This window comes from Primulina huaijiensis, chromosome 2 (assembly GCF_012295235.1).
Source record: "Primulina huaijiensis isolate GDHJ02 chromosome 2, ASM1229523v2, whole genome shotgun sequence".
Classification (NCBI taxonomy): Eukaryota; Viridiplantae; Streptophyta; class Magnoliopsida; order Lamiales; family Gesneriaceae; genus Primulina; species Primulina huaijiensis.
In genome coordinates this window covers 30,288,701-30,304,591 of record NC_133307.1, presented here as the reverse complement: position 1 = coordinate 30,304,591, position 15,891 = coordinate 30,288,701, and the positions used below count along the sequence as shown (strand labels likewise).

Below are 15,891 nucleotides of genomic sequence, written 5' to 3'. Positions count from 1 at the left end.
ATATTATAATAAATGAAAATAAAAGAACTAAACTTAGGGGTGTACGAGCACAAATGCACCAGGTAAAGAGGTCGAACCTTCTTCAACTTTCTGCTCAGGGAAACGAAAGCTCTATCACTGAGCTACAGGTTGCTCTTATCAAACTTTAAATTTTATATATATACACCTAGTCGAGCCAGAAAAAATAGAAAAATAGATTAGATATAAATGAGTTGGAAAAAAAAAAGAATATGACGTATCTGGAATAGTAGTAATTAGTGAAATAAAAAGACTTGTACAAAGTACAAACCATGGAGTATATATATGAAAATGATTTCTTAATAAATTTGATTCTCATTTTTTGTTTTATTATCTCTCTGTTTCCAAATCAATAAGAATACTAGGGAAAGAATATCCTGTCGAAAAAATATTGATGTGTTTAAACTATCAAAATCAATTTATAAATATTTCTAAATTAATAATATATATAATCTATTTCATAAAAATTCTTGTCAGACATCACGACTTCCAACTTTTCAATAACGATTTTCCTTAAAAACCTGAAACAAATGATATGAAATATTTCATTACACAATATACAATATCTTATACTACATTAAGTAGATGTAGATAAATGGATGTTTTATTTCGATTATTACTCAAGCGGAGTACCCTCAGTTCCTCCATTTCTTTCCTTTGTCAATTCACTTCGGTCAATTTTAACGCGTATGATATTGTGTAGTAGAAGATTTCTTCCAAAAACAAATATCTCAATGCTCAAACGCAATATACCTGTTTCCTTTATATATATATATNAGATAAATGGATGTTTTATTTCGATTATTACTCAAGCTGAGTACCCTCAGTTCCTCCATTTCTTTGTCAATTCACTTCGGTCAATTTTAACGCGTATGATATTGTGTAGTAGAAGATTTCTTCCGAAAACAAATATCTCAATGCTCAAACGTAATATACCTGTTTCCTTTACAGAATTTTACACACACACACACNTAAGATCCGTGAGACGGTCTCACATGAGACCCACTCATATATATATAGACACACACACACACACACACACACCCCAATTTCACATATAACATTTTTAAACAAGAAAGATGGTGAACACAAATGCAAAAGAGAAGGCCTAACTATAACCAATTTACAACCCCGTCAATAGAAAACCTCATAGTATGTATTTTAAATAAAAATTACATGAGAGAAAAAATGTCAAAAATTTCAAACTACTTGAAGCAGGAAACTGTGGGAGGATGAGAAGCACTATATCTACCCACCACAAAAAGAATAATACATCTAAGAGCGCAGGTTCTCCCATCCCATCCCATTCGAGTCAAAAACATAAGCAATAGCGAAAAACACCACCAAAGCATCATGCATTTCACCTTTCTTTTCCATGTTGTCTCCGTCAAATATTCACCGTAAGATCTTTGCCTCTTCTAGGCTTTGGTACCAATATGGGCATTTAAGACTAGTGATATTCCAAGTCAATTGTATATTTTCACAGGTTTCTCAAACGTGTGGCGGTTCTGCAATATGATCAGAAAGGAGCCAAGAAGTTTTAAGTTTGGGGATCATGATCAAGGTTAACAGTCTTTCCCGAACGAGGCAAGTGTAACGGACAGGAAAAAAAAAAGAAAACATGTGCATTGCGTCCACTATTTCATCGATACCATGGTAATAAACGATTAAAGGATTCTCAATTTGTGTATAGCATTGGATCATTATCAAACATTTGATCTGGAAATAATTGATTATAAAATATGGCAATCTAGAGATATTACCTGGTTCGAAGCATAAGCTCTTTTGGGAGTTGTGTCTAAATGCTCTATCCCCAGGTACTGCTCCCAAGCACCATAAACCTCTCTCCTCTGGAAAAGAGAAGTACATGATCCTTCAGTCGTTATTGAACTTCCAGGGAAAAGTAATGATTTAATAGTTATGATAAATATATGTGATTAAGGACTCAGAGAAAAACTGTGACCTGAAAACGACTAGAGACAACATCAGAATCCTCAAGATACTCTGGACGTCCCAACGATAGAAACGCAAACTTCCACTGAATTTTTAAGTAAATAGCCCAATGATCAGAACATTATTTTAAAAATCAAACAAATCAATGGAAATGTTTTTAGCAGATATAATTGATTAACAAGGATATCTGCAGCTCTAACAGGAGAATTGAACATGATACATACCTTAGAAAATTCTTCATCCGGAACTTGCAATCTTCTTTGAATGCGCAATTTAACATCTTCTAGTCTTTCACCTTCGTGGATGACCAGAAAGAAAGGATCCCCGAAATTTTGAACTTGCTGTTTAAGAAATAAATGAACAATTAAATACCTGATTACATCAAAGAACACTGTATCTTCCAAGCTCCTCATTGTCACAAAACAGTAACTTTGCCAAACAACCAAACAGTATCAAATGGAATTTATCATTTTTTCAAGCACGTCATATGTACCACTTGATTCTGAGCGCTCTCCTTTGTGAAATGGTAAACATGAATCAAACGATCGTTGGGCCCAATGTTCTTTTCTTCTTCTGGAATCTATAAGAGCACAAATCTTGGAATATAACTTGCAATAAAAAACTGATATGATAAGTCATGCTTTCTTTCAATGTATGAAAAAATTACATGGCAAATGAAAATGTCATAAATTTAAACACCATTAGAGGTTTTTTCCTAAAACAGCAAGGTTTTTTTTTGTGAACTTTGCCAGTCACCGTTCAGAATTCATGCCGTAAATCATATTATTCATTTTTGGGAGTCATACAACAAGATTCGATGGTATGGACAACTGAAAACATAAAAATCAACACCCAACAGCATAAGAAAAGACTTTGGAAAAAGAATTCACCTCCTCAGCACGTAACGTCCAGTACTGATCATTTATGTTCTCAATCTTCTCGTTAATTGGAAAGATCTGAAAAATCAAGAAAGTGGAAATTGACTTATATCACAAGAGATAAAATCATAGCAAAATAAAATATAAAAAATAAATCCTTATAAGTAATAAATGGATAATCAATTATATGCTCTCCAAGTCGAGGGGTAATTCCCCTGGTAAGTTGAGGGGTAATTCCCCAGGTACTATTTCCGAAGCCAAACAAAGATCCGAGTTAGAAATATTATTGTTTACATGTGGAAAAAAATAGACATGTGATAAAGGAAACTATGTGAAACCCTCCTCAAGGAGTCTCTGCACTTGATGATTTCAAGGAAGAAAGAAAATCATATGACCACCAAAATTTTTACCAAAATCTCAAGAACAAAACAATGTCAAAGTAGAATATGTTACCTTGTAAATCTTGTGATAGAAAACTTCAAGCAACCTAAGTTCAGCACTTGGATGAGACAATTCTACCTATCAATTTATGCCAAAGATATGAGACATCGAAAATTTCATGAAGTTTCTCCATTATTTATCTGAGAAGAAAGCGCCACTGAGTAAGACTTGCCTAAAAGGTTAATAGAACAAAAATAACCCTTGGCAGGAGGGGAGTTACGATTATGGGGAAGGAATCAGTCAAAAGCGCGGGTTAACTTATGTTTTGAACAACAATTTTCAATGAGACAACTACGACTAAAATAAGCAGTTCTACATTTTTAAACTTGACAGCTTACAACACAACCAGCTCACAGAAGAGGACTGAGCTAACCTTTGTTTTAATCTCATTAAGAACATCTCCTACAGTGCTTTGTTTTGGCAACCGAATATTGAGAATTAGAGCCTGCAATGGAAAATGTAAAAATAGAACAATAATTTTACACAACTCAAGTAAAAAAAGGAAGTTAATAGAGGAGCATAAGAATAATGTCACCTCATCCTTTATGGCATGATGAAAGGCAACTTTCAGCGTTTTCAGACATTGCAGTTCTGGAAGAGGAATGTCCAGCACTTCATAGTACAATTTATCTGATATCTACCACAAGATACCAAAATAATATTATTCCTCCAGTAATATCAACACTCCACACCTCTTACACCGGCCTCTACTCTCTACAACCCATAAATAAAAAGAAAAAAAGGCATAAACCTTTCTGTCAGAGTTACCTGATTGTAGTGGACTAGCATGTCTAATAAATGGTCAACTGCTCTGTATTTGATAGGATTGGGTTTCGGTTGCTGGGAATAGCAATTGTGAGGCGTAAGCCGAATTTTTGATGGATCATCCAAGCCAAGGCGCTGGGCAACCCTTTCCACAACGTCGTCATAAGTGTGATTCTTTGACCTATGGATTATTTATCAACTTGATTACAAACAAGTTTGCTCAAAAACTGGCAACAGAGACCTAGTAACAACTTGCAGTCCTCAACAGTCAACAGAATACAATAATACTCACAACTCAAGGAAAAATTCATCTTCCTTGGGCCTTTCCAGTGCTCGAAAATGCACGACCTGCAAGGAATAAAAATATAACTAAGTCTGAAAAGGAAGGAAAAACATTGAACAAGAACAAATTCCATGAGAAGAGGCACATGGACGGGGGAGAAAGGAGAAGCATTTCGGTTAGACCAACATAATGAGAGGATTTTATAAAGAAAGAAAGATAGACGCCACTCAAAAGTCAAAAAAAATTGAACTGAAAGAAGCTAAGCAAAGTGTGCATCGACAAAATTATATAAAAGTTGCTGAAAAGATGTTTCTAAATATTCTAAAGAAGCTAAGCAAAGTGTGCATCGACAAAATTATATAAAAGTTGCTGAAAAGATGTTTCTAAATGTAAACAAAGAATATGTCATCCCAAAGCATCAGGTGTATGTTTATCACTCAAAAAGGCTTTCAATGTTATTTGAAATAATAAGATTAACCTGGCGATTCTTCACATATTCCAAAAATAAGGGGAGATCAGGAAATCTAAAAAATTCTTCACTTTCAGGATGAGGCCGTTTCTGGAAGCAAATAATATCCCCATCTTCAATCTAGCAGAAAGAGCAGAAACAAGATTAATTAAAAAAAAATAACAAATGAAAATGCATTCTACGGATTAATAATACAACAAAATACGCACCTGACTAAAACGAAATGAAGCTCTTTTATCAAGGCGTTCACACATAACAGATGGCTCATATTTAATTTCCTAAAGAAATGGCAAACAAGAGAATAGAAAAAAAAAAAAATTAGATATGCTTGAGAAAGCAGATATCATGCATATGGTCTTGCTACAAGACCATTTTGCATCAAACTGCAAATTGTAGCTTGAAGATCAGACAGACCTCAAAGAGTTCGATCTCTTCATCAGGAGCAAATCCAGCCAGTTCATTTAGCTTTGTTAGGATATCGATAGGCTTGCCAGAGCTTTTCACAAAAAGCCTCCCAACATATCTGGAATTCACAATTATCACAATTCACAAGTAAAATAGCATGCATTTTAAGAAAGTAGAATAAAGTACACTTCAGAAGAAAATTACCGAAGCTCTTCTTTCTCAGGATCATAAAGTTTAAAAAACAGCAGTATATCTTCCTTTATTTTTTCTGGTGGAGGAATAGGATGTAAATCCTATACATTCATTGCAACAGAATCAGTTAGAATAGGAACAGCAAAAATTCCTCAATTTGTTCACCTTTAAAATTCCCAATGTCAAGATTATCTCAAATGTGGTTAAAACATACTGGTCCATATTCTACTTCCAAAAACAACTTCAATTCTGCATTGTGGGCTTTGTTAGAAACTTCCCTCAATGCTCCAACCTGCACAACATTTGTTAAAAGCTAATTAAAATTTCAAATAATTAGCAAAGAAAATTTGAATGAAGAAGATGGTAACACGTACGGCTCCCACAAATAGACATTACAGAGTAACCAAAGCAAAACGAAATCAGGTAAGACAATATCAACTTAGTCAACCATCAAAATATGAAAAAAGACTGTTGATCTCCAGAGGCATACGAGGGATGGTTGAACAATGAGCAAAAAAACAGAGTATAAGAAGCTGACAAGGACTTGCCGAAGCTGATAAGTGTCCTTAATGCTATAACATATATCCATAATTCTACCAAATAAATGGTTTCTCTAAATAAATTAGCACAAGAAACAGGAAACTACATATTTGCCTACTTCTGTAAAAATATTTACATGTGCATGTCTGTCTATAAATAGAAAATGAAAGGCACAAGTTAAAAATATTTACAGTTTGTGCTTCCTCTTGCAGAGTCAACGGCCTGTTCGGACGATAAGTATGGTTCTGCCTCTTTGCCCAGATCCAAAAGCGTTGAAATTGAACGGGTACACCAAGTTCTTTGGCAACTTCCTCCTGCAATCATAAATCACAAATTTAAGTAGCATTAAACAAGAATAAGAAAAAGGAATAGAAATGCCTTAGTTTGTTATGATAAATAAAGTAAACAAGGACGATAGTGTAGTAAATCCAAAATAAATGTGATGAAAGAAGGAAAAAACTTAAAAAAACAAATTAATATTTTTTCAACCACCTGTGCAGTGTCAGAAAATTTTGAAGCATTATAGAATACATATACTAACTATTTATGTAAGGATGCAACATCAGAAGTTAGAACAAAGATGCCTACATTAGAAGTACAAACAAAACGCGTGAAGGCCCTACTACCCTATGTAGTTGCCTAAATAGAATATCAATCAAAATATGGTGTTTTAACTATTCTATGACTTAGAAGATGTGATTTGCAACATTATGACCATCTTAACTCTCACTTGGTTTGTTTGGAATTGATTTTCTTGAACACCTTTTATATGATATGATCAAGTGCTAGCCAATGTACCAAATGTTATGGTTGGTTAACTGTACAACTCAAATATTTTACATTATAAATCATAGCATTTCGATCAATTTGCCATATAGACCATCATAATTAATACCAGGATGGTATTAAAGGTAATGGTGGCAAGAGAACGTCGTGAAAATAATGGTGAGGCATAAATGAGTGGCAGTGGAGAAAAATGTTTTGGTAATGTAAAGGGAAGGAAAAAAGAAAAAAACTCATATTTTTTTGTAAAATGAAGTTCGAAATAGTCATCTGCTTTGTATTGATGTCATACTATTTTAACAGTCAAGTGTGAAGTTTCACAACAAAATTCCTCTCACTTTTTTTTTTTTTGATAAAAGACTAACTTTATTATAATAATTAGAGATTACAAGATAATGCGGATGAGTAATCCGCGATCAATTACACGGATGCGTGATTTTCGAACTACTACTCCGACAATACAAAATTCCTCTCACTTGATCAGATAAAGAACATAAACACTATTGTCTTCATACAATTACTTTATATTTGTAAGACATTTTTCTTATTCAGGTCACGATTCAGTGAGACATGCTCATGAAACGTCACTAGATAACAAAAATAACACAAGAAAAAGAAAAGATCCAATGAAATAGTAGAGTACATTCAAACCAAAAACACAATAGCAGCTCCCTGAGAAGATATCACAAAAGATTATCACATCTAAGCCACTGAAAACATGTAAGCTAATAATATTACTATTTGGTTAGGTTGCAGTATAGATGCATGTAAAATCTCATTTTGTCAGTAGATCTTTCTTGTACCGACCATGTCAGTTGCTACTATATAATTAAACTATCTTAACCAAGAATCTTAGTTGATGTTAATCTAACATCTTTTCCTGGAAAGGATAATAAATATTGTCGTCCACATATTTATCACACTCATGCTTAGGTCCTTCAAAAAATTACGGACTTAATCTTCTTGACTAGTTGGGATTCCGATAGGTTAAAATTGTCTTAACTACTTGTGATTCTAGATCAGGTTTGCTGAAGAGCCCCAGCATAAAGACGTTGACGTGGTTTTCAATCATATTTTTACTCCATCACATCCGCCTAAAATGATGCTTTATTGTTGGTCCATGAGCTGAATATCAGCATCCCAGATTTCCAAAGCACTCGCAATTTCAGCACTCGTGGCCCCTATTTCCCAAATACAGAAACCGGCCTTTATACAGTTACTGAACTCCACAAATCCTTGGCTTCCTTTTCAATCCCAGCCTGTCAAGATCCATATCCAAATCGAAACCGTGAAGGTACAAATCCTAATAGACGACCTCAATTATGTGATGTTATTTTGACTTTTCCTTACCCTCGAGGTACACCAAAAGTACAATTTAAGTGATTTTGGTTAGTCAGTCAATCAATCAGCATTTATTGAACTGGGCAACTGGCTAACCTTCCCTCAAACAACAATATTTCAGTCATTGAAGAACTCATATCTCTCTAATTCTTTAATAAATAAATAAATGGGACAAGACAGTACCTTGAAAAGGTTAAAAGACGTCTGTTTCCGAATTCTAAAGTTACGGACTTTATCGTGATCAACAAGATCAAAATATATATCCTTTCCAATTTGTTCCCTCAAGTCCTCATCTCGAGCAACCTGCAAACATCACGCATACTCCTTCGGTGACCAATTCAAGAACTGTGGTGATCAATTTTAAATGAGGGTAAGAAACAATAACCTTGATAATAGTATAAAGGTGAGCCTGAGCTTTATATCTTCGCTTGTCTTCTTTTTCTTCTTGTTCCTTTTTCAGTCTTATCTGAAATGAGCAGGTGCATGATATTTAATGTCAAAATTATGTATAAAACAATATGTTTAGTGAGATCTGTAAGTACAACTGCAAACTTTACCCGCAGATGTTCTGCAATGTCCTTTTCATCCACATTGCAAATTATCTTATCCTTGTCACTCACACGTATATAGACAAGCATGTATGCATTTGAGTACTTAGTAAATTTAAATGGAGTGTTATTGTAGCCAGGATTTGTCTGTGGCAACTGCAGGATAAAGTGAAGGTGAGAAAACATACAAATTGAGGAATGCAGGGATGAAAATCGGAAGGCGAGAATATCACCTCTTCCTCACCACCATACTGCTCCTCTAATGCCCTTTTCACGTCTTCTTTAGTGACCCTTTCATCATCAAATTTATACCTGTAAAGGGAATCATAAAAAGATAAAATGACCCCGAACAGGTTTGTAAAGGTTCTAAGCAAACATAAAAGCACAATCTCATGATACAGCATATAAAGGTAGGCAGATATATAGAATGGTGAAAAGGTGATTGGTAGCTGAGGAACCAAAAACAAGTGAACTGACGGATGATTTTCAAAAACAGCATATCTATTACTCTACAATGATTGAAACGGAAAATTCAATTAGATCAATCACATTCCCACAATTAAAAGCATGTGTAAGTCAGTGCTCCCTGGCGGGGGCGCGGGGGGGGCTGTGATTCTCCAGAAGTATTGACACATACCACTGATCAGAAAGCGTCGGCCTGATGAAAGCGTAATAATGTCCACCATGCACACCACCACTATGAACCAAAACGCTGTTAAGAAGGTAATATGTAAGAATGAAAGGCACAAAGGTTAAACAAAAGAATTGTGAAAAAGAAATAATTCACAAACTACAACTCTTGCAGACAATACCGAGAAAGGGTACACAGATTTCTAATCTTCAAATGAGCAGAAAACCTTCTGTCATCTCTATCTTGCTACTAGGATAGTGATATTTCACTCCAAACAATGAATCATGATATACCAGGATCACAACTCAAATATCATTGCAACTCGTACGTAACGTTAACCATCAACATCACGAAAATAATTGACCGTGTGCTCATTGATAAATTAACATGCTCATTGATAAATTAATCACAAGCAAGAAAAAAAATGGTTTTAAGCACATAAATATTTTCACAAACCAAAATGGCTTGCATAGTTGATGATGATATAATCAAGAAGTTCCTGAATTGTCTTAAACTCAACAGTTATTTTTTAAAAAAAAAAAAAACATGTCTGGCCACTCAAAGAAGGAATAGACTCAGAATAATATAAATCACTGTGCTTTCTAGGCAGTAGGAGACTGAGCGTTGTGCAAATGCATACAAAGAGGCTGCAGATTTTGATTGAGTAACAAAAATGCATTCCTCGAAGTCAGGTGACGTGCTCATTCTGATAAATGAAAAATCAGACATACTTTCTTATACATGAGGCTCTCTCTGATAACTCTTGAAGTTGATAATTTTTTACCCTAATGCTAACAGTAACAAAATCCCACAGTAAACCACGGATATGTGAGAGAGAGAGAGAGAGAGAGAGAGGTATGGCCCAGTAGGTATAATAACCTGTGAAGCATGTAAAGGTTTCGTACACTCTTATCTGCTTCTGGTGACAAATACTTGCCATTGTCTCTATCAAGATCAAGTTCCAAAGGAAATTCATATCGCTCATTTATCTGCAACCATGAAGCAATTTCAAATGATGCACCAAAGGTAGACACCAAATTTTTTAAAATATAATCAAGCTCCAAAGCTTTATAAGATCATCAGTAAAAAAGCATAAGCATATCTCATCAGCGCAATAATATGTAATGAATTCTAAGCAGTTTTTTCTCGAAGCAATTCAATTCAAAAGAAGGTATAAAACTGAAAATAATGAACACAGGCTAAATCAACTTTCAAGTGGGAATTGGATAAACATGTAATTCGACAGAATAAGAATTTAGACAGCATCGTCAACAACAGATGTCAAAAGTGACGGAGAAACATATTCTAGCTATAAATTACTTTAGGAGCTCCAGTAAACAAGAGCAACCAGCACAATAAAACAATTGAAGGTAGAACGGAAATCAATTATTCTATTCAAAAAATACAGTGAGAACAGATTCAGGATTAGACCACTACACTTATTCCTGAAGAAGAACAAGGGGATTTAATGAAAGACTAATAGATAAAAAGTCTCTCCAACAGAAGCACATACACAAAACCTAGAAAACACCTAGAAAGATATCTGTAAGTGTAACAGAAAAAAATTAGAATAAGATAAACTTGAAAGAAGAACTAAAATCTGATGCTGTTCTGAGTTCATTAATACTGGCGAGCAAATTAATAAATAAACAAGTAAAAAAATTACTACAAAACAGAAATTGACTCAAAATTGTCTATAGCACTACAGAATTCATCAAATGGTTGCTGCAAATACCAAAAAGGGGCAAAGAGAATGGTAATGTGAGAAGCAAAAAACTACCAGTACATATTACCACTAAAACCATCAAAAACAGGAAATCTAACGTTGACCAAAATAAAGTAATAGCTACTAACTAGTGAAAAGATTGACAGGGAGATGAGAATAAAATGCATGCTATACATCTAACCTTAACCATTGTATCTCTCATAAAATCATACTCAAACCGCTTTAACTGCAGCTGGAGAACTGGAGGGAAATCAATGAACAAGACACCCTTCTTGGCATCCTAAGATTCACACAATAATTTTCAGTAAAATGTCCATCAAAATAAAAGGTCATTCAGCATTGAGACAAAATAAAATGTAAATCAAATTATTAATCAAGACAAGAATTAGTATGAAACAAAATTATTATTATAATTTCATAAATAACAATCATCACCTTTCCCACTACCCGTCTACCACAAATAGTAAACCGCGTCACACATGGAAAACCATCAAGTTGGAAACAAAGTTTCAACAGCATAACAAAAACCTTTTTCATTAATGAACATATTAAGGTGTCACTCTGATTAATCAAATGATCAATACTGTTTTTCAAAAGGCGACAATCATCTACAACTCTACAAGTAGTTCAAAAACTATGAATAGATCGCAACATCGGGAATCTTCTCTAAAAATATCAAGGGAGTGTTTACAAAAACTTTTTTTTAGAGGTTGCAAACACTCCCAAAGTCAACAAAGTTTGGTACATTTTATTAGAGTGTAGAAGTAATTGACAAGCTATTGCTAGGCTTGTTCTGTTGATTTTACAGTTAAGGGGTTCAGTTCTCAAAATACCAAACTTTGGACCCAGTGTGTCATAATGTCCTTCAGCTTCGCGCATTTTTAATCATCATTAATCTACAGAGTACAGAAAGCATAAGCATTTGGCAACACTCGTGATTAAACGGTTATCAATAGAAGTAGCAATATACCTGCAAACCATGGTCTTCAGCATGGTATTTGTTGTCTCCTTCAAGGCGTTCAACTTCCACATACTTGTCAAAGGAAGCGTAAACATCCTTACAGCCTTTCACATCAAGCTGAAGATCTGCCACATGGACACTTGTAAAAGATAAATTTGTCTTCCGATGATGAAAATTTAACTAGTCTGCGAAACAGCAAATACCGTAAAATGATTCTTTTCGCGTCGATTTAAAATCTACATTGATACATTCAATGTAATTCATATGGTGCCCCTCAAACAGCTGTTGTATAGTCCCTTCAACAACAGTTCCCTGTCCAATAACACAAATGTCACTATTTTGCAAATTATTTGTATAACTACATCAACAACAAGAACATCAAAAGAAGGCAGGTCAGACGCATTACCTTCATCTTGTCTTCAAGCTTTTCACATAAAACTCTGTTAAGTTCTTGCACATCATGTTGCAAAAAGGAATCATATGTGTCCCATCCAAATGATTTCGTCAATTCTTTTGTAGCTACGCTGGTGTCATTATATTGGAGCTTATAAAATAAACTTTGTAAAGCTAAAGGTATGCTCCCCGTTGGGTTATCGTTCTCAGTTGTTGGCATATGATATACAGCCTGATTCAACATTTTTCAAGTGAAGCTACCCTTATACAATAGCATACATTAAAAAACTTGATAACAGGTGCAACTTATTTCATGAAAACCTACTGCTACCTTTCTGAAGTAAGGAATATGATACAAAGTTTGGAGAAGAGAGTTCATGTAACAAGTTGCTCCCTGGTTCTTAAGTCCAACATAGCCAGTCTCCTTCTTTGAGTCATATGCCCAATAATCAACAACCTTACGTACAGCAACATCAGCTTCCACAATACAAGTGTCGTTCACGAGGTACCCCTTGTTGGGGTCATAAAGCTCACTAAGAGGCATAAACGATGTGAAACCCCAATCACTCTCCCTTTGATTGAACTGGTGCTGTGTATCTGTGATAACCACAAACAGGATTAAAATCATGACAATCGTGCTATTCACAGCAAGTCATGCAACTGATGGTTTGTTCAAAAGGAGAAACAAATCATTTGCTTTCCAGTAAGTAACTACCTAGTTTATAGTACAAAGTGAAAATTCAACCAACGTGTTAGTAATTACGCTACATTCTTCACATGAGAGAAAGTCCAACCCAAATGGGGAATCCAACTGGTTTTTTTGCCAAAAACAAAGGGACGAATCTAATGAAACAATAGAGATTCAGCAGAAAGAAATCTTTGGGAAGTTCAGTTTGTTTTACGAAGTGAAACCCCAATCACTCTCCCTTTGATTGAACTGGTGCTGTGTATCTGTGATAACCACAAACAGAATTAACATCATGACAATCATGCTGTTCACAGCAAGTCATGCAACTGATGGTTTGTTCAAAAGGAGAAACAAATCATTTGCTTTCCAGTAAGTAACTACCTAGTTTATAGTACAAAGTGAAAATCCAACCAACTTGTCAGTAATTACACTACATTCTTCAGATGAGAGAAAGTCCAACCCAAATGGGGAATCCAACTGGTTTTTTTGTCAAAAACAAAGGGATAAATCTAATGAAACAATAGAGATTCAGCAGAAAGAAATCTTTGGGAAGTTCAGTTTGTTTTCCATTTCCCTTTTAAGACGGAATCTCACATATTGTCAATCAGAACATCTGACTACATCAACTAAAGAGTAAGCCCCATTAAATCGGTTAACAATCACGAAACATCAACACCCTTCCCACTAGAAGGAACAGACACATTTAAAGGCACCTGTCTGCGCGTAATCATAAACAGTGGCATACATGAGAGGAGAGCAAACAGGTCAGCTCTAAGAGATACCTTTTTTAACTGTATACTTGTTATGCACATGATTAACTATAGCCAGGCTAAACTGTGCGTATCTATTCCACCCATATGGCAAGTTTGCTGAATCAGCAACATCTAAATACATCGACAAATAATCCACATTATTTCCCTTTGGGAAAATAAGTACACGCCTGCAAAGATCGATAAAGGTCAATAGGGAGTCAGGTCAATTTTTTAAACACATGGTATAATAAAAATGAATCTAGTTTTCTAAAGAAAATTATTAACAGAATAATTTCCTCCAGAAAAAACGCCAATCTAAATGAAAGGCATAAAGACACAGTTAGAACTCTCAATTACCATTTATAACCACCAACAACAAAGATGTCAGAATAAAGCTTCTTCGTATTCATTCGGGAAAAGTTCTCTATTGCCCACGTGAAGCGTGATGCCTGAGGCTCATCACTCGCCTGGTTTTCCAAAGTTCCAGCATTGCTTTCTGTTGCCACTGGGAAATTGAAAACATTAAAGAAACTCAATATTGATACAGTAAAAGTTCAGAAAATCAGTTATTTCAATCAAACCTATATTGCACCGAATTAGAAAAACCTAAAATATTGAATGCCAAATGCAATGAATTGGCGTGAAGAACTATCGTAGTTACAAAACACTCTCTGCCAAGGAAAAAAATAAAAAAAATTCAAGCAATAGAGTACATAGGATCACCTTCCATTGGCTGAGGTCCTTCAACTAAAGGTTGAGGACCCTCTACTACATCCGAGTGTGGCACCAGCATCTCTTCATCTTCCCGCTGCTACAATTTCATGAGCCAAAGAAAAACATACAAATAAAAAAACTGATCTTGATCCAATAACACCCAATCTCAACCTCAAACTTCAACAAGAACATTAAACTTGCACAATTGCACTTGATAAAACCGAATTCAGTAACTTAAACCCCCCCTCGCAATCACTCAAAAACCCTAGTCGATCACGGACCGATCAGCTCAAACACACGGATACACGCCCCCACCAAGACAAAAATAATTCCCAGCATCAAACACAAAAAAGGGCAAAATTTACAACATATTACAGATTGAAACATGGAGTATAGCATAGATATACACGGCACAATAGTGAAAGGTGACAATGGGAGCAAAATGCGAGAAAGTGGCGAAGAAGAATAAAGTGGAGTTACATCCAATGGCTGAGGAGTCATCATCGTCATGGCTGGAGAGATTGCTATTGTCCGATCGATAAATCAGAGAAGAATTTATGGTATTTGAGAGAGAGGGAAGGAGAAAAGAGGGAGAGTAAAGTAGAGAGAGAAGAATCCTGGGCTTTCAGTAGAGATTCATTGGGAAATTAAAAAAAGTTTAGGGGTGAACCTGGGATTTCAATAAATATAATGAAGTGTACAACTAATTAACTAACGGGGAATTTTGGAAAATTACAGCGAGTAATTACACTTGAGGAGATCGTTTTTTAAATAAATAGTTGATCGAAGTTTAAAAAACAAAATATCTCTTAACGAATTAGGTGCTGACATGTATTATTAAATCGTTATGGGTATGCTAAATTTTTTTCGGATAAAAATCATTCTAAAATTTGATTTAAATAAAAATGCTAAGATCGGTTTGAAAAGTGTATTACCATTGCGTCAGCAACCAATTAACTATCTTTTTATCCAATTTGAACGGTCGAGTAACTTTGTATAAAAATACGCCGTGGATATTTGAAAAAATTACGAGTAAATGATAAGTACAAATTTTATACAGATTTTAGAGATTTTATTTTGTCGTATTCGTGTTTTTCTGGAATTTTTAGTTTATATTTTTCGCTTATTTTATTAATTTTATATTATTCATAGATTTGGCCAAAATGTGGAAAAACTATATGATAAAACACTACCAAAAGGAGAGTCGCAATTTCTTTCTCTAGTTTTTTTATGAATTAAAACATTGTTTTTACGTTTTTCTAATTTTACGGAATATGTATCTTTGAACTAAGCTACGATAAGACCATACAATACTGAACATTTTCTCTTTATATATCATTTATACTTTTGAGAAAGAGGAAAAAGACGACTTCAAAAGAGAGATGCAATTTCTTCCACTAGTTTTTTGTA

General features: G+C 34.6%; 1 protein-coding gene across 2 annotated transcripts; it reads right to left on the bottom strand.

Moving 5' to 3' along the window:
• Positions 1-1,106: 1,106 nt before the first annotated feature.
• Positions 1,107-15,121, bottom strand: LOC140971525 (ubiquitin C-terminal hydrolase 12-like). Of its 2 annotated transcripts, none has more exons than XM_073433827.1 (32): positions 14,962-15,121; positions 14,491-14,578; positions 14,125-14,272; positions 13,798-13,955; positions 12,659-12,924; positions 12,341-12,559; positions 12,138-12,246; positions 11,944-12,059; positions 11,155-11,253; positions 10,127-10,236; positions 9,254-9,328; positions 8,850-8,928; positions 8,626-8,772; positions 8,454-8,534; positions 8,252-8,371; positions 6,136-6,258; positions 5,619-5,696; positions 5,417-5,505; positions 5,222-5,330; positions 5,017-5,085; positions 4,817-4,927; positions 4,348-4,403; positions 4,059-4,236; positions 3,826-3,927; positions 3,664-3,735; positions 3,303-3,368; positions 2,862-2,927; positions 2,465-2,551; positions 2,196-2,312; positions 1,982-2,056; positions 1,782-1,868; positions 1,107-1,526 (listed from the first exon to the last, which is right to left on the bottom strand). In XM_073433827.1, exons 1-32 carry the CDS (start codon positions 14,989-14,991, stop codon positions 1,485-1,487), a joined length of 3,372 nt encoding a protein of 1,123 aa, XP_073289928.1. In that variant the 5' UTR covers positions 14,992-15,121; the 3' UTR covers positions 1,107-1,484. The 2 variants fall into 2 exon arrangements, with proteins under 2 accessions (XP_073289928.1, XP_073289929.1); XM_073433828.1 differs by having other exon boundaries at positions 14,491-14,575; positions 14,962-15,115.
• Positions 15,122-15,891: the final 770 nt, after the last annotated feature.